We start from the raw sequence: 18,893 nt of genomic DNA, 5'->3' as shown, positions 1-18,893 counted from the left end.
CTCTATGGTCAACTAATCTTTGACAAAGCAGGAAAGAATGTTCAATGGAAAAAACACAGTCTCTTTAACAAATGATGTTGGGAAAACTGGACAGCCACATGCAGAAAAATGAAACTGGACCATTTCCTTACATGAAAATAGACTCAAAATGGATGAAGGACTTCATGGTGAGAAAGAAATCCGTCAAAATCCTTGAGGAGAACACAGGCAGCAACCTCTTCGATCTCAGCCGCAGCAAATTCTTCCCAGAAATAGTGCCCAAGGCAAGGGACGCAAGGGCAAAAATGAACTATTGGGACTTCATCAAGCTCAAAAGCTTTTGCAGAGCAAAGGAAACAGTTAACAAAATCAAAAGACAACTGGCAGAATGGGAGAAGATATTGACAAATGACATATGAGATAAAGGGCTAGTATCCAAAATCCTCAAATAGCTTATCAAACTCAACATGCAAAGAATGAATAATCCAATCAAGAAATGGTTAGAGGGGCGCCTGGGTGGCTCAGTGGGTTAAGCCACTGCCTTCGGCTCAAGTCATGATCTCAGGGTCCTGGGATCGAGTCCCGCATCGGGCTCTCTGCTCGGCAGGGAGCCTGCTTCCTCCTCTCTCTCTCTGCCTACTTGTGATCTCTCTCTCTCTGTCGAATAAATAAATAAAATCTTTAAAAAAAAAAAAAAAAGAAAGAAGAAATGGTTAGAGGACATGAACAGTCATTTCTGTAAAGAAGACATCCAGATGGCCAAAAGACACATGAAAAAGTGATCCATAACACTCGGCATCAGGGAAATACAAATCAAAACCTCAATGAGATACCACCTCACACCAGTCAGAATGGCTAAAATCAACAAGTCAGGAAATGACAGATGCTAGTGTGGAAAAGGGCCTCCTTTTTTTATTGTACCTCGTTAATGGCTTTTTTTATTTCATCTTGATGGATTTTAGTTCTTTTATTTCTCCAGAATGGGCTTTTATTTCTCTAGACAGGGTTTACTTAATATCTTCCCTGCCTTTTTCAAGCCTGGCTAACACGTTAAGAATCATCATTCTGAACTCTAGATCTAACATATTACCAATGTCTGTATTGATTAGGTCCCTAGCTTTCAGTACTGCCTCTTGTTCTTTTTTTCTGTGGTAAGTTTTTCTGCCTTATCATTTTATCCAGGTAAGAATGTATGAATAAGAGCATAAAATACTAAAAGGGTGGCAAAGGCCCCAGAAAGTAAATGCTAACCAAATCAGAAGAGACCCCAAATTGGAAGGAGAAGGTAGGGGGTAAAAAGAAATTTTAAAAAATTTTTTTAAAATTAAAAAATATATATATTTATATATAATTAAAGTATATATATATTAAAAGTGTATCTTTTTAAAAAAAAAAAATATATATATATATATATATATATATATATATTAGACTGGTGAATAGAAAAGAGCACCAACTTGATTCGGGGAGTATTTTCATCTTTTAGAAGAAACTACCTCCCAAAAGTTTAAAGAAAGAAAATTTTATATATATACAAATATAAGAGTAAACATGATGCAGGGATGGAATATGACTATAAAGCTGAAAATTAAAAAATTAAAATTCTAAGAATAGAATTGATAAGATAAATTGGTTGGAAAAAGAAAGAAAGTGGAGAGAATGTTTTCAGGTTGGAGAGTAGAACAAAGCCCTCTGCTAGATTTAGGGTATATTTTGATCTATAAGAAGAAATTGTATCTTAAGATTTTTTTAGAAGAAATAACCCTATATACAAAAAATTCAGTTAGATATACAAATTAGTATACTAAAATTAAAGTTAGATACAATGAAAGATAAAATATGACTATAATAATGAAGGTTTAAAAAGATTTTTTTAGAAAGGTATTTTTAAGATAAACTAGTTAAAAAGCGTTAAAAGGGGAAAAAGGAAAAGTTTAAAAAAATTAGAATAAGAAAAATATAAAATTTAAAAAATTTAATTACTTCACGAGACTAAAGAATCTTGGGGAGAAAGCCATGAATTCCATGCCTTGCTTTCCCCTCCTCTGGAATTCCTCTATTCTCCATGATTAGTGAGCTTGGTCTTGACTGGATATTCGTGCTGATCTTTTGGGATGAGGCCTGTTCCTAGGATTCTTAAATGTGTTTGCCTGAGGTGGAATTGCACCACCCTTGCCAGGGGCCAGGCCAAGTAATTTGCTCAGGCTCGCTCTTAGGAGCTTTTGTTCCCTGAATGCTTTTCATAGAGCTCTGGAGGACGGGAATGAAAATGGCGGCCTCCCAGTCTCCAGCCTGGAGGAGCCAAGAGCTCAGGACCCCGCTCCTCAGTGTGCCCTTGGAGAAAAACAGTCAGTCCCTCCCAACTCCCTGGTCTCTGGCCACACTCCGAGCTAACCCTGCCTGTGACCCAGCATTTCTGTCTCTGGTGCACAACCCTGTTTGGAGTCTGAAACCCAGCAGATTCCTGTTGCACACTCCCAGAGGAGGAAGGTGAGTCTCCACGGATCTGCCACTTGTGGGTCTCTGCTCAAAGAGCAGTATCTTGACTGTGCCATGGATGATGGTTTAAGGTAACCCTGAGCTAATAGCCCCCTGCTCAGCTCCTTCTCTGCAGCCAGCTTCCCCACTCCTATATCTGCGAGCTTTGCTACACTCAGACACCCCTGGTTTTCTGTGAAGCCACAGGTGCTGAGACCACACTGTCGTCCTGAGCCCGCAAGGGCTCCACCCCTGCTTCATCTCTGAAGCAATGTCCCTCAGTGGAACAGACTTCTAAAACTTCGGTTTTTGTGCTCCACTGCTCCACTGCTTGCCAAGAGCTGGCCCCTGCCACCGCAGTCTGTCTTCCCATATATCTGCTTGGATTCACCTCTCCACATGTCCTACCTTTCAGAAAGTGGTCAATTTTTTGTTTCTAGAATTGCTGCTCTTCTTCTTTTTGATCTCCTCTTGGGTTTGTAGGTGTTCAGAATGGTTTGATATTTATCTAACTGAACTCCTGCAACCAGATGTCATCTTAGTCTGCTACTCCTCTGCCATTTTGATTCTCCCTCTTAAGTGAATTTTCTAAGTGAATACTCCTCTTATATGTTTCATATAAGGAAAATAGAAAGAGGTGAAGCTAATAGTCTGTATTTTTTTTAATTATGTGTTTGTTATATAAGCTTTAAACAAAGAAACATAAACATTTAGCTTGAAGAGACTGAGAAGGGCCTATAGGAACCACCTCACACACATAGCGTGAGAACTAAGTGAATCGTGAATGTTCTCATCTTCTTCTGGCAGATCAGTTCATGAGAGGGAGAGAATTTGTCTCAGGAGAGTGGCTGGCTGGTGTGAGCAGGGCCTCCGAGCTGTAGACTCAAGAGTCTTTCTAGAGCACACGGGCTCCTCTTGTTCTCCGCTGTGTTCTAATAAAACAGTTCAGTTTTTATGGTAAAATTTTCGAAATAGGGAACAAAAATGAAAAGGGAAAAGAAAAGCCCCTGGACACAGCAGAACCTATGAAGGATTTGGAGATGTTTTTGTTGGTTCTATGTGTCTTTTCCCCTAAGTGTGTTCCCACGTGCTTGTAGGTAGAGACAGTGGAGAAAAGGAAAAAAAAAATAAAAGAAAGAAAAAGAAAAGACAGGGAAGTAAGAGGATATGACAGAAAAGGACCATAAATAGAAAGGGTTGCTCAAGAAATTGAGTGAAAAAGATCAAAGAAGGAGCAGAAGACAAAACGACAAGAGAAATACTTTTCCTTAAAAGCAGAAACAGACGGCTGACCGCACATTTGATTTCTGGACTTTCTTCCTTAATCCTTATTTTTTAAAAGAATTCATTGTCTATGCATCCCATGTTTCTAGCTTACATTTTATGAAGGTTGTTTCCTAATTTTTACTCTTCAATCTATAAAAATGAAACTCCCAGCAACTATAGAACAGCCTGGCCATGTATTTTAGGGAAACATTTATTGCCTTTCCCTAAAAACCAACCTATCCAAGCTATAGATGTAGTGTGAGATAAACATGCATTACTTAGGAACGATCTTTTAGAAGTTTTATGAGGCTGGAAATCCTTGTCACCTGTGCAGGAATTCCTTCTGAAGGCTTCCTCCTTTCAGGGATTTGTGGACTAGGCATGAAACATAATATGTGCCTTTACTGCCTAGAGACTGGAGAAGCTGATCGGCCACATGTAGTTTCCAAATTACAGAAAAAGAAAAATGTGCTCTAGCAAGCTAGCAGTTCTGTGAAATAAGTAATGACATCATCTGGGCATGTGCCTAATTCAATGAGGCAAAAGAATAAGGCACCACGAGAGCACCTAACTTGGGGTTTATTGCAGGGAGAGGGGAGCCTGCCCAAGCCACATCCTTGCAGAGAGAACCCATCTTTAGCCATTGTGGAAATTTCCTGTAAACCTCAGTTACCTACTGATGTTTGTTCCTGCCACTATTCAGTTGCTAGTAACTATGCTTCTATTAATAACACTATAATATTCACCTACTAACTTCTTAATTTCAAAATGAAATTGTGTGTGGGGCAAACATATTTAACCTGAAAATGTGGCCACCCCTGGCATCTATCACCACAACTAGGATTTCTTTCAAATGAGTCCCACAGTGTATGGATGGGTGAAATTGCAGATTGATCTGTTCTACTTAAAAATCTCAGGATGTTTGTTTCTTTTTGCTTGTTTGTTTTCCAACTGATGCTGCATTATTCATTAGCAGGAATCACAAATTAATGACCTTGATTTCCATTCCACTAAAGACATTTTGTTTGGCCACAGATTAATTTAAATACTTTATTTGTATTTACATACTTGAGAGAGAGACAGAGCCTAAGCAAGAGGGGCAGAGAGAGAAGGAAGGAGGAAATCTAAAGTAGACTCCATGCTGAGCACAAAACCCAACGTTGGGTTCAGTCTCCTGACCTGATCCAAAAGATTATGACCTGTGCCAAAATCAAGAGTCAGACGTTTAACCAACTGAGCCACCAAGGTGCCTTTGGCCACAAATTAATTTAAATCACTTTGAGATGATATCTCAAAAAAATCATGAAATTTCACACTCACATCTAGATTTCCCCTCTATCTTAAGAAATGGAAATATGGCGACTTGGGTCCTGATTTCCAAATAAACCTGTCTAATGTACCTAGTGTTTTTGTTACTGTTGTTAATTTTTTTGTTTTTGTTTTTTCAGCTGGTATAATCCTCACATCTAAATGTCCCACATGTTTAGACTTTGCCTGTCTTTGCTGAGTTTTCCTGTGCTATCACCTTCAGTGAGCATATTATTTACATCTCTGAGCACAGTGTTCAAACAGCTGCTTTAAAAATCCCTCTTTGCTTGTCCTATCATTGGTCTTCCCTGATTTCCACTCCTGAAATGGAATCTCATTTCCTGGTTCATCATGGGTCCGGTTGTTTTAAACTCCCTCCTGGACCTTGTGAAGGTTATGTTGTGGAGACACTCTTACTTCTATTATATTCCTCAGAGAAGATTGGTCTATGTGTTTGTTTTTAATGTACCAGACAACATCGTTGAACTTACATTAAAAACCCTTGGGTGCAGCTTGAATCTCAGTTCCGTATACTTTCTTAGTGAACCTTTTCTAGTCTGCTTCATATAAGTGCGCTCTAGAGGTCATTTACAGACTTGGACACAGCTTACACATCACATTCATTCTCTCCCTTCCTGGCTTTGTCCTTTCTCCAGCCCCCTGTCAGCCTCCATAAGCATGGGTTGTCTCATAGTCTATCCCCTGACTCTTCAACCCAGATCTGTTTTCTATCAGAATTTTGACAGCCCCTTGAGGAGCTAACTAATGCCAAATAGCCAACTTAGCCACGTCATCTCTTTTTTCAAGTGTGTGATATTTGCTTGGGTTATCTCTCTCAGGGTGCCTGGTAGTTTTTTTGTTGTTGTTGTTTGTTTGTTTGTTTTGCATTTTTTCCAGAGTTTATAGGTTATGCATGGAAAGACCAAGTCAAGTAGGAGATCATCAACCATATAAAAGCAGAACAATTAATTCCCAATCAGTTCCTTTCTTCAGGATATCTTTAGAAGACTAATATGCATACTTCTTTTTCCTTCTGAGCCGTTCTGGCTCTCCTGAGTATTAGGCAGCAGCAACAATGATATAACCATTTCAAAATTTTAACAACAACAGAAGTACAGCATTCATTTCATCGATGGCTGGGGATCTTCAGTGATGAGCTATCAGCTCATTAGCCTCTGGCACTACTCTAAAACCAGAAACACTGACATTTCAAATCTGTATCAGGCTGTTTGCTCCTTAAGGAAAGGAGAATTGGAGAAACTGTTGAAATGTCTATTTATCTCTGTATTTTAAAAAGAGGATAACTTTCTAATAAGAACATATATGAATATTTCCTCATGTCTGTGTGTTCCAAAATATCAGAGAACTAAAAATATAGTATCACTTGAAATTATTATGTTGAAGACTTGGCAAATGTAGCAGATGTCATTGCCTTTACTATATGCCATCACTGATCCTCAAGACAAGTTTTGGGGTTAACATGATGGGTTAGTTACCTATTTTTAATTTTTTTTTAAGTTTTATTTATTTATTTGACAGAGAAAGAGAGATCACAAGCAGGCAGGGAGGCAGGCAGAGAGAACGGAGGGGAAGCAGGCTCCCCACTGAGCAGGGATCCCAATGCGGGGCTCAATCTTAGGACCTTGAGATCATGACCTGAGCCGAAGGCAGAGACTTTACCCACTGAGCCACCCAGTAGCCCCATTAGTTACCCATTATTACCACGTAATAATCCATCACAAATTTAGCATCTTAAAACAAAACACACTGATTTTCACAGTTTCGGTGACTTCAGAGCCTAGACTCAGCTTGGCTCTCACAAGGTGGCAATCTGGGTATTGAGCAGATTAGTTCTCCTACAGAGAACTCAACTAAGGAAGAATTTCCTTCCAGTTAAACTCAGACTGCTGTCAGCATTCATTTCTTTATGATTTTAAGACAGAAGGTGTTGGCTTCTCGCTGACTGTTGGCCAGAAGCTGCTCCCAGCTCTGACAGGCTGCACTGAGTTCCTTGGCTGTATATCCCCTGAGTTCTGCAAGGAGGGTGCCCAGACCCAGTCTGTTTGCAAGATGGAGTTGTCCATGACACGGTGCAGACACAAGACAGTTCATCACCTATGCTGTATCCTGTTGGTTAGAAGCAAGTCACAGCCCCTGCCACACTCAAGGGGAGGTTTAACATGAAGCCAGGAGATGCCTGTGGGGGGGATGATGTGGGGATGTACAGGGCTCCCTCAGGATTCTGTTACACCCACTCTTCCCTTCAACATTATTGTCATCATTTTTGAATGTCATATAAACAGATACTTTGAATAGTGTTTTTTAACAAACTTACACTAAAGAAAGGGGATGAAGTTTCTATTCTAGTCTTAATACAGGGTAAATTGAACATGATCACTTAAACTATATATTAGCATCTTTGTTACCCTACTTGTATTTCCTTTATGATGTGGAAGAACATTTATATTACATGTGGAATAGAGAAAAATCAGGCATTTGTACTAACCAAAATCATAAAATTTTAATTACCAATGTTGCAGACTCATCACTAAAACAAAGCACACTTTTATTTAACCCATGAGCAAAATCCAGATAGTTAAAATTGAGCTTTCTTTTCTTTTTCTTCTTCTTTTTTTCTTGTTTTTTTTTTCCTTCTCTTTACTTTTGCCATCATTTTCATTGATTTTTTTCTAAAATAAGGAACGAGTTTAGGGATGAATAGAAGCTGAGCTGATTGACTACATTTAAAACAAAATCATTTATGCTGGTTTCTATATAATTTTTATTTTTTATAAACATATTTTTATCCCCAGGGGTACAGGTCTGTGAATCACCAGGTTTACACACTTCATGCTGGTTTCTAAAACATTCTGGATCTTTCTCTCTTTGGAGCTATGCCAGAAGTGCACTTTTTTGGGGGGGAGGGCTGGTGGTGGAAGAATGACCTGCTCTGGATAATGAGCTGTGAGTACCAAGTACAAAATCGTCCTCCTCCTCCCCTTGCCCTCCTCTCCCCCTCCCCCGACACCAATGTTGAAAAAGGGTATTACATAGAAATCACAGATTGTGATGTTTGAACCTTTCATGATGAAATACATGGTGGTAACAGGGAAATTTTCCAGATACCTGAACTTTGATTTAGAAGTACCCCAGGGCTATTCAAGGGTAACCCTAAAAATATACAAAAAAACTGTCCTGAGAAACAAGTTTTGTGGTTATTATCAAAATAACTGGTGAAAACCCCATTGATCAACATGCAGAGTTTTTAAAAACGACGAGAGTATCAGGGCACCTGGATGAGTGAGTCAGTCAGTTAAGCAGCGGACTCTTGGTTTCAGTTCAGGTTATGATCTCTGCATCCTGGGATAGAGCTGTAGTTGCTTCTGTGCTCCAGGGAAGTTAGCTGGAGGGTCTCTGTCTCTGCCCCTCCGCCATTCTTTCTCTCTCCCTCAGAAAAATAAATTCACCTTTAAAAAATGGTGAGAGTAGTAAGTATGAATCTTATAGGCAATATTCTCAGATGATAAACACGCTTTCTGTAAATTTCAACAGACTAAGTTGCAACATTGCTTTCTCTAATTCATCTTATATTCAAAGGAGTTGATTCTTGATCTTTCCCAATTTGCAGACATCCAATGACACCTTCGAAATTCCCCTCATGTTGTCTGGAAACGTGGTGTTAAGGAAGAGACTCAACTATGAAGATAAGACCCGGTATTTTGTCATCATCCAAGCTAATGTGAGTATTCAGTCTCCCTAGCTTCCCTCTGGGGAACTTATGAAGCAAAGAACTAACCCCAGAATGTACAAGTGCTCTCAGAGTGCTTGGTGTAAATTATGGCCTCACAGGGTAGGCTGCCCACAGCATAATGTGTATGTTATATTCTTCGAGATAAGGAATGGGATGGAAGGGGGCAGGAGAATGGTTTCTACTCACTGTTTCCTTCCCTCTGAATCACTCACACCCACTCTTCAATACTTTGCCTTCAGCTCACAGGGAAATATTTTCTCAAAGTGTGATGCATGGAGCATCAGCAGCAGAATCACCTTGGGAGAATATTAAACAGGCAGATTCTCTGGACCCAACCTCAGACCCTCTGAGTAAAATTTTTAAAGGGTAGAAGTGGAATGCCTGCATGTTTATTAACTCCCCCAGGGGATTCCAGAGTGCACCAAAGGAAGAGAAAAACTGATCAGCAATCATTTCCCCCATGGCTTCCATTTCATTTCACTATTGGTGTCAGCTTCTAGGACCATAACCAGGAATGTATGCACCGCAGGAATGGAACATCAGAAAAATAGTTGCTTACGTAACATGGACTTTTATTATGGTTTTAACAAAATCCCTAGATTCATGTAGATCAAGTGCTGGTTTGACAGCTGACGTATATCACAAAGGACTCTGCTTACTTCTCCCCTTACGTTGTACCCTTTCTGAAGTCTGGTTATTTTTCCAATGCAATATTTGTCAGATCCTAGTGAATACCACATCCATAAGCATCATAACTGCATTTCAAGTCTGAGGGTAAGCAGGGGGAAAGGGGCAAAACTAGGACTCTTCTTCTTCCTTGTCCATGAGGAAACTTGTCCCAAGTCCTCTTCCCTTCTAGCCTGGGATCCCAGGAGGCAGAATAGAGAGATTGAAGGAGACTGTATGTAGCAAAGGGAAGTGAGGTAATCACTTCTGGATTATACCAAGTCCTGGACGTCTCCTGGAGCTGGACAGGGAGGAGCAGGAGAAGGGGAATACGAGTTTGTTAACAAGAAGAACAGAACGAGGCTGGTTTTTCAGCCAACAACTGATACTGGCTGGCTACACATGGCTTCTGATATTGACAAAAGTCCATAATAAGTGACAGGATCACGTTCTGAAAAGGTTATTAGACTCTGCAGCCAGCCTGTGTCTTTAAGGATGCCTAGGCATTGTCATCCTACTTACATAGCAGAACAGAAAGACAGCAGAGAGGGGCAAAAGGAAAGCATCCCCCATCAGCTCTTCTGAACAAGTTTGTATGCAACAAGGCATCACTCAGGGGATGGCCATTTTTGCCCTAAAGATATTTTGCCAGTAAGGGCGGGGTGGACTTTGTATGTGTATATTCATATTTAAATACATGATTTATATCTATATATTTATATTAATATTGCTTTATATATTCATAAAACATAAATACATTTACACATATAAAATATATTTATTTTATATAACATATATTATGTATAATTCATCTGTTATATATAGTAGGTAGGTAGTAGATACAGATACATAGAATTTTTGAAGCCAAATTTCTGGATTTATATTCAAAATTCTCCAGTTGGTTGTTTTTTGATTCATTGTCTTGGCATCCAAGGGTAGAGACTAAAGCTGAAACGGCAGATATAAGAAAAAGTAAAATCAACTGGCCTCTCAGTAGAATCAGTAGGTATGAGTTCCTCAAAACCCTGAAATATTTCTTTTTAAATATTATTTCCATGTGAGTGAAAATGAGAAGAAAAAATATAGTTTCCCTTGCCTGACTCAGAATCTCTAATAAAATGTAAGAAAGAGTAAGATTGCTCTAGAATGTATTTGAAAATTTGTTTTTATTGTGCTATTTAAAATGAGGTTTTTTTTTTTTTTAAGAAACACAAGCTAAACATCTGAGTTGCTATTTAATTTAAAATATTTATAAAGACATCTGGAACAATTTGCATGAAATTTGCTAGACTGTCCATAAGTGCAAGAGGGAGTGTTAATTTTTTAGCATTTCAGGGATAAAATTATGAGATAGAAGGTTATGCATGACTCATCAAAAGGAAAGAATGGAATTGGTAAGAAATTAAAGAAAAGGTTAATTTATCTGTAACAATTTTTACCAGAAACATAAATCATAGAGTATAGAATATGGATGTTAAATATAAGAGATTAGAAGCATTTTGGTGTTTTTAAAATTTTTCAGAGCTATATCCTTTTAATGGTTTTAGGACATACCAAAATTAGGATGCATTATAATTTATCCAAATATACTACCTCTTTTTTGTTTGTTTGTTTTGCATTTTGGCTTGGGAAGATACCCACTCTCATGACTCTTGTGAGAGGTAGTGAGTACAATATTGTGGCAAAAGCATGAATTCTAGAACCACATTGCCTGGATTTAAATTCCAGTGCTGCCATTGACTAGCTTTGTGACTTTGGGCATGTGCTACTTATGTACGGCACTTTAGTGTTTGAAAATGGATAAATGAGGGGCACCTGGGTGGCTCAGTGTGTTAAGCATCTAACTCTTGATTTTAGCTCAGGTCATGATCTCAGGGTTGCGAGAATGAGCCCTGTGTCAGAGGTTGTGCTTAGCAGGGAGTCTGCTTGAGATTCTCTTTCTCTCCTTCTGCCCCTCGCCCTGCACACACACACACACACACACACTCTCTCTCTCTCTCTCTCTCAAATAAATAAATAAATAAATATTTAAAAATTGGTAATTTAATAATGGAATTTTTATGAGAAAATATACATATGTATACATGTATAGGTAGGGCTTTTAATCTTACTAAATAATGCCATATTATTTTCCAAAGTATTACAGCACATCACTCCCTCATAAATGGGAAAGAACCCCTCGTTGTCTCTACATCTTAGATACATAATTTACTTAAAACTGGGGATTGTTGGTCCTGAAAAGCTGAATCATCCTTGCTTGAGAACCGGTTGTGGGTCTTCCTCCCAGCTCTGAGTTCAGGGACCTTACCTTTGTGTCCTTGGTATTAGAGCCTAAAGATGAAAAGTGACAAGTGCTACACATCAGAGCTTCTTCTCTCAGAGAGATGGTTGCTAAACTTGGACAGCTTCATATATACCAACATCTATGTCAGGGAGCAAGAATCCCTGTCCTCTCAGAGGTCCTTTGAGCTGGACAAAGGACCAAATTGACACGAGACAGATTCACAGGAGAAAATAAAATGTAATAGGTGTACCCTATGGGGAATCCACGTAGACATGGGGATTCCAAAGACAGGCTGGATGAGGACTCTGTGTCATCCTGAACTAGAGAGAAGGGTGTGGAGGTCTGGGACTTCAGAGGAAAGGGGTGTACTTCACACGGTCATAAGTAAAGCATATGTCTGATAATGAGATGTTTGCCCTACCATACAGATGGGTCACTCGGATAAAATCGATCTCCATTAATAACCTTTATTCTGGGAAAGACCCCAATTTAAATTCTTCTGTGTGGTTAAGAGAAGGACAAAATTTATCTTGAGCCTGTAGTCTCAGGTGCCTTCAGCTCAAAATATGGCAAAGTTGTACGTTTAGTGGGGAGGTTGTCCTGAACCCCTATATCTGTATAATTTATACTTCTATATTTACATAGAATCATAAAATCCATAGATCATTACATGTTTTTAATTACATTTTTATGTTCTTTGGGGGGTTTTTGTTGTTATTTTGTCAGTAGTGTGTAAATCGATGTGTAGTGTAGATCATGTACATTTAAAACCTACATTATTCTCTTGGAGTCATAAAGAAAGTTGAATTATGAGCAATCAATTTTGATTTTAAAGTAGACGGTATCTAAGAGGATAGAGGTTTGATGATAAATTACTGAAATTACTCAATTTGGATCTGGTTTTGCTTATGGTACAAAGATTTGATTGATGTGCAAAGGAAACTATTCAAATTTCATGTAATTAGGAAGTTTCTTTTTATCCATGTGGACATGTTGTTTCTCTTAAATAAGCTGGGGGAGTTTTGGGTAGCATAAATAAGAAAACTTGTCACTTCTTTTATTGAGAATATTTGCAGTGTTATTACCCACAGTTCATTTTAAATATGAATATGCAATGAGGAATGATTAATTCTAGAAAATGGAAGGAAAAGAAATCTAAAAAAGAAAGTTCAGAGATGTACCAAGATCAGTGGGTTTTCTTTCTGTTGAAATTTCCAATATAGCCTATAGCACAGACTCCCAAATCATGAAGGAATCAAACTCATCTCTTTATACACAGATATTATTCAAAACTAGGTCTCTTTTGTATTAACATTATCCTGAGGGAAATACCAAAGATTCTTCACAAGAACTCTTGATTCATTGTCAGAAAGAAAAAGTTTACATTTATTTTAGAATCATGGCCAGAGTAAGTTCTAAGTTAACTTTATCAATAACAGGGGAAAGTTAATATTTTCTCAAATCAAATATCTAGAATAGGAACACTGTCTTTCATAATAAGATATTGTAATTCTTAAAAATACTATTTTTTTCTTATCTCTGTCTTTTCTCTTAACACTATGAATATCCAGAACAGTATGTAAAGATTATAATTATAAGGGCTTTGATGTAAAAAAAAAATCACTTTGTACACTTTTGATATCAACTTGTGTAAACAACTTTTAAAAAAAAGATTTTACTTATTTATTTGACAGACAGAGATCACAAGTAGGCAAAGAAGCAGGCAGGGAGAGAGGAGGAAGCAGGCTCCCTGCTGAGGAGAGAGCCTAATGCGGGGCTGGATCCCAGGATCCTGGGATCATGACCTGAGCCGAAGGCAGAGGCTTTAACCCACTGAGTCACCCAGGCGCCCCTGTAAACAACTTTTGATATCACGTTGTGTAAACAACTTTTCAAAACTAACCCTCACTCTGACCTTCCCTCACCTCCACTTCCTACTTATTGTAGAGTAAGTGCTTAACTGTACACCCATTGTTTTTAGCTCTGCCAATTTCTTCGGTGTATTCTGGGAAAGAGGAATGAAATAGGAAAATGATGCTAGGATGTTCCAGTCCTAAACACATGTAAGCATATGAACATGTGTTCTATCTACTAGTATGCTGTTCTATCTACTAGTATGCATAAAAATTAAAGAAAATTAGATAAACGTCTCAAGCAAACAAAAAGCACTTCCAAAAAAAAAAAAAAAAAAACAACTCACTTATAAAATGGTTTAGACCTACTCAATCTTGTTGCTTCTTTTTTTTTCTCATTTTCATAAAGGAATCTAACACAAAATCAAGTTACTCTAGGATAAGTTTTAAATTTTCAGTTAGTGATACTCCATCTACCATTTGTGGACAGAAACAAGGCAAACACCTCCCTGGTCTTCAGTAACTGAGTCAGGGTCAGAAAACTCAGGGCAACTCTAATTATGCTGCATTTTTTTTTCCTTTCTCTACCACAAATACCTGATAAGGTAATGAGAGAGCCTATAATATATGTATCTGAGTCAGTCTAGTAGGTGCTTCTAGCCATTTTTTTTTAAAGCTACAAACCACTTGAGTACAGAGTACATAAATGTTGGAAGTCTCTATTCTAAGTTTCCTGTGGCTCAACAAGAAATCTGTAGATCAGCATGCCTGTTCCCTACTCACTTTAAAACCAAAATTCATGTAATTTCATAGCATTTGGTAGAGTTCACATCATTCCTGGCCCCGCTCCTAAAAACCAATATTTAACTTAATATGCTTCTCAAATAGAAACCAGGTACTGACTGAATAAAGAAATTAGCATTCAACCCATTTGATCAAAAAGTAGTGAGCAATTAAACTACCTTACAGCAAGAAAGCCTTTTGATTGAGATAAAGGGATTGAAGCCTCACTTATCATCTGACAGAGGTGTTTTATTGTCTTAACATTGTTATAGTTTAAATATTTGCAATTTTATAGAAAAAAATGCTTGGTAAAAAGTATGGATTGTGACAATGAATTAGTTATCTCTGAGCTATTTCTAAAAGTAAATATCTTTGAGGTTCTCTATGTTTAAAAAGAAATTAGTTCTTCCTTGCAATGTATGAGTGAAACTTTTTACTTATTTAGTAAATAATTCATTCAAAGACAGCAGGTGTCTCTGCTATCCCAGGATACTTTACAGTATGACTCCGAAGAGCTTTACATTGTGTTGCCATCATCTGGGGCCAGAGGATTGAAGGCTTCGAATAAAGATGCTGAAGATTCTAGGACCAAGGCAGTGTGGCTTTCCTGTGAAATGTTGACAGAATGTTCCAGCTAGTTCACATCTCATACTTTCCTGACTATTTCTTATGGCTTTCTTGATTCTATGTTCAAGATATATGTATGCTTTTAAATTCCTGCATCCCTATTTTGACGCTGGATTTTTCTTTGTATCATCTGCAATTTCTTGCAGAGCTGAACTCACAATCATTAAATAGTGACTTGTTTTTAAGGCATCTGATTAAAAGTTCCACGTAAATTAATATTTAATGTTAGAAAATGTGTAAATGGCATGTGAAAGTATAATTCACATTGAGAAAATACAACTTAAAAAAACTTAAGTAACTTTTAAAAGAGATATATTCTTGCTTGCCAATTATAGCCATAGCTTCTAAATCAATGAAATATTATTTTATTTTTAAACATTTAAAAATGAAAAAATCTTCATTTCATAAAGGAAATAAGAGAAATGAGATGTGAAAATGGAGAAATGGAGGAAGGAATATTTTTTTTTTCTTGGAGGGATAGTCTTTAAATTGTTTTGGGTTCTCATGTAGCAATGAGTAGAAATAGAGACATCAGGAGATCACATAAAACATTCATGCAAATAATTTTGTTTTATTTATACTACTCCCAATTTAGAATGTTATTTCTTTTATCTAGAACAGTCTTGAGCAGTAACATTTTACTAGAAAGAGCAAAAGGTTCTTTTCATTTTGTTTTTTATCTGAATTGCCAGGGGCTATGTTTTAGATGAGTTTTTTAGATCCAATTTGGTTCTAAACTGGGGGAAGTACTAAAGACTTCCATCGGCTTACACATGCTCAATGGGAAGGAGACCTACTTCCATATTTCTCCTCATGTTTTATAACACATGTTAACAAAAAATCGTGGGGAAGCTCCACACATGTAGTGAGACTGCTGGCATTTTTCAGTGCTACCTGTCTGTTTAGAGAAGTGAAGAGGGAACAGGATGGGTCACCCCAAAATATGCCTCCCTGGCAGAAGGCTTGTTTCAGGCTGATTATGTTTTCAAAATGGCAGACAATAGAGGAGCTCTGCAAGCCATGTAGAAACAGTTCCCTGTTAGAAGAGCACTTTGCCCTTACACAGGATGTTTCCACATGCCTCTCCCACCAGGAAGATGAGAATGACTGAATCTGGACAAGATCCCATCAGTGGGGAAGGTCTGGACGTGCATCTGCAAGACAGTGACTCCTTCATTTACTGAACTTTGCCTGGAAGCCTGACTCTCTAGCACCCCTGACATCTTCTTTAGTCTTTAACAGGAGTTGGTATTTAAGGTGATAGCTTTGGCCATTTGGGGGAGTTACTCAGTTTTCCTGGTGTCTGTGTATATACAGTAGGTGCACATATCATTAAACTGCTTTGGTTTTCTTCCTGCTAATCTGTTTTCTATTACATGAGGTCTCAGCCAAGAAGCTAGAAGCTAGAAGGGTGGAGATAAAATTGTTTTTCTTCCCTGACAATAGTTTCTCTACTATTTTGTTTCCAAGTAAAAATTAATATTTTATAGATCAACACTTTGTAAGCAGTATCTTTTCTCAAAATTGTAACTGAAGCCTTGTGATTTGGCTCCTTGGTGAGTCAGAAACTGTACCACCTGAGTGTTCGCACAAAGAAAACTTTATTTGCAGCAAATAAGGAGATCACAGGCGAATGACTTCCAAAACAATGACTCCCCAAGCAAAGGTGGATACATTCCTTTCATTTAGGGTTTGGTGAATAGGGGATGATAGGGGAGACTTGTCATCATATGTAGAGGTAAGCATGAGGTCACACATGCCTCTGAAAGGAAACCAGCCTATAGATACATTGTATATTGTGGAAATGAGGCTCTTGTTCTTCCTTGGATGGAGATTTTAATATTTAATGAGGTAGATGTGGTCATCAGTCATTCTGAAAGTCATGCTGTGGTCCATCTGCACAGACATGAATCAGGGATTAAGCTCAAACTGGTCAAGGTGGTCTGGGCCAGCTGGAGGTCTTGTCAGGGCAGGTGCTTGAGGGAAGGGTGGTTTCTGGTTTCCATTTGTCCAAGTTAGGTGATAAGCTGGAAAGAAGAGCTCAAGGGAAAATGTGGCACAAAGGTTGGCAAGTACAAGCAGGTAGGCACTCAAGGTCAGGTCTTGGAGTCTGGCTGGTGACAATATGAGATAAAATTCTACCCATTCATTCATTGATGGATATTTTGACTGCTGCCAGCCTTTGACCATGGTGAATAGTGCTGCTATGAGCATGTATATAAATATAACTACTTTTTAGAGTTGTACAGCATACAATTTTAAGGAGACGGAAAAAGTAGAATAAGTTTTCAAAATAACTAAATGCTAAGAAAGTAGACACTCTAGATTACATCATAATGAATGACAAACCACCACCACCATTATCACAGTGATGTTCTGGACAGAGATAACTAAGGTATTGTGTTTCTTCCATGTATCCTCCTGGCGAACTCTCTTAGATAAATATAAGCAGTATAAATGAAATGTAATATAATGAAATCACTTCCACTCTTGAACATGGGCTGCACATAGTGGTTTTTTTCCCCTGAGAAATGAAAAGGTAAAAAAAGAGAGAGTAAATTGGCAATGGGAAAATCTGATGAACACAACCTCAACCAGGTGATCAAGGTTGAGTCATGTTAATAATATATACTCTTGCTATAATGTGATGACATGACTCTGGACTTCTATAGTCTTCGTCCCCAAAATGCATCACCCCCATCTGATCTTGAGAAAAACATCAAATTCCCCACTGAAGAACACTCTAAAAACACACCTGACTAGTACCCCACATAGTCAAGATAATCAAAAACAAGGGAAGTTGGAGAAATTTCAGAACCTGAGAAGATGTGATGGCTACATACAGGCGGAGTCCCGGATGGGATCCTGACATGGAGAATGGACCTCAGAAACTAAGGATGTCTCAGAGGTGGGGATCATAGTTAGTAACAATATATCCTCAAAGCAAAAAGTACACCTGGCCAAGCAAAGTAAGGAATACCTTACAGTTTCTATAAGAGGGACACAGAATGCAGTCTGAACTCAAGTCTGAAAGAATGAATAGAGCATTGTTGAGACCCCAGTTGGGAGTTCTCATCACAATATTTTTTTTTTACTTGTTTTTCCCTGTGTCTGTAAGAGATGATGAATGTTATCTAAACTTATTGTAAAATCCTTTCACGTAGGTGAATGTCATTATAATTACATTGTACAGCGTAAACTCATGCCATGCTATATGCCAATTATATCTCAGTAAAACTGGAGAAAACCAAACAAGGGGAAAAAAAAACCCAAATCCCTATTGTCTTGGCAATACAATGTCTCATGGAAAAGAGAGGAAGTCGAACAGGTAATTGCCATAATTCTACAAGGACACTCTTCCTAGAAACTATAGCTTTATAGTCCCAAAGAATGAAGAAGCAAAATAAAACAATTATCATCCAGAAGCTCAGAAAACTAGGTTATTTCAGTGACAACAGTGCACTCTCTGAAGACCAGCAGCGCTGGTCTCAAAATACGTGGTAACAGAAAGGCTTGTGTGAGCCATTAAGCATTTCTCTGTCAAAAGTTCAGCAGACCTGGCAGGTTTTCTTCTCTTCCCTTTTTTCTCCTTTCATTTTACTTTTTTGAGGATTTGGGGGTTTTTGTTTGTTTGTTGTTATTTGTTTGTTTTTGGATATAACCCAAATTTATCTAAAGTTTCTCTCTTTAAAAAGAAAAACTATATATTTATGTATGTATTTGAGAGAAAGTGAGCGAGAGAGAGGGAGAAAGAGAAAGCATGAGCTGGGGAGCTGCAGAGGCAGAGGGAGAAGCAGGCTCCCCACTGAGCAGGAAGTCTGATGGGACTCCATCCCAGGACCTTGGGACCATGACCTGAGCCAAAGGCAGACACCTAACCAACTGAGCCACCCAGATG

General features: G+C 38.2%; 1 protein-coding gene across 1 annotated transcript in view; it reads left to right on the top strand.

Moving 5' to 3' along the window:
• PCDH15 (protocadherin related 15) overlaps positions 1–18,893 on the top strand; it is a 784,172-nt gene that overhangs the window by 207,551 nt on the left and 557,728 nt on the right. Inside the window, exon 7 of the mRNA XM_059397646.1 lies at positions 8,660–8,770. Coding sequence (XP_059253629.1) covers positions 8,660–8,770 — 111 coding nt within the window. The remainder of the gene's footprint in view (positions 1–8,659; positions 8,771–18,893) is intronic.

The sequence above is a fragment of the Mustela nigripes genome, chromosome 4 (genome assembly GCF_022355385.1).
Source record: "Mustela nigripes isolate SB6536 chromosome 4, MUSNIG.SB6536, whole genome shotgun sequence".
Taxonomy (NCBI): domain Eukaryota; kingdom Metazoa; phylum Chordata; class Mammalia; order Carnivora; family Mustelidae; genus Mustela; species Mustela nigripes.
This window is presented reverse-complemented; position numbering and strand designations above follow the sequence as displayed.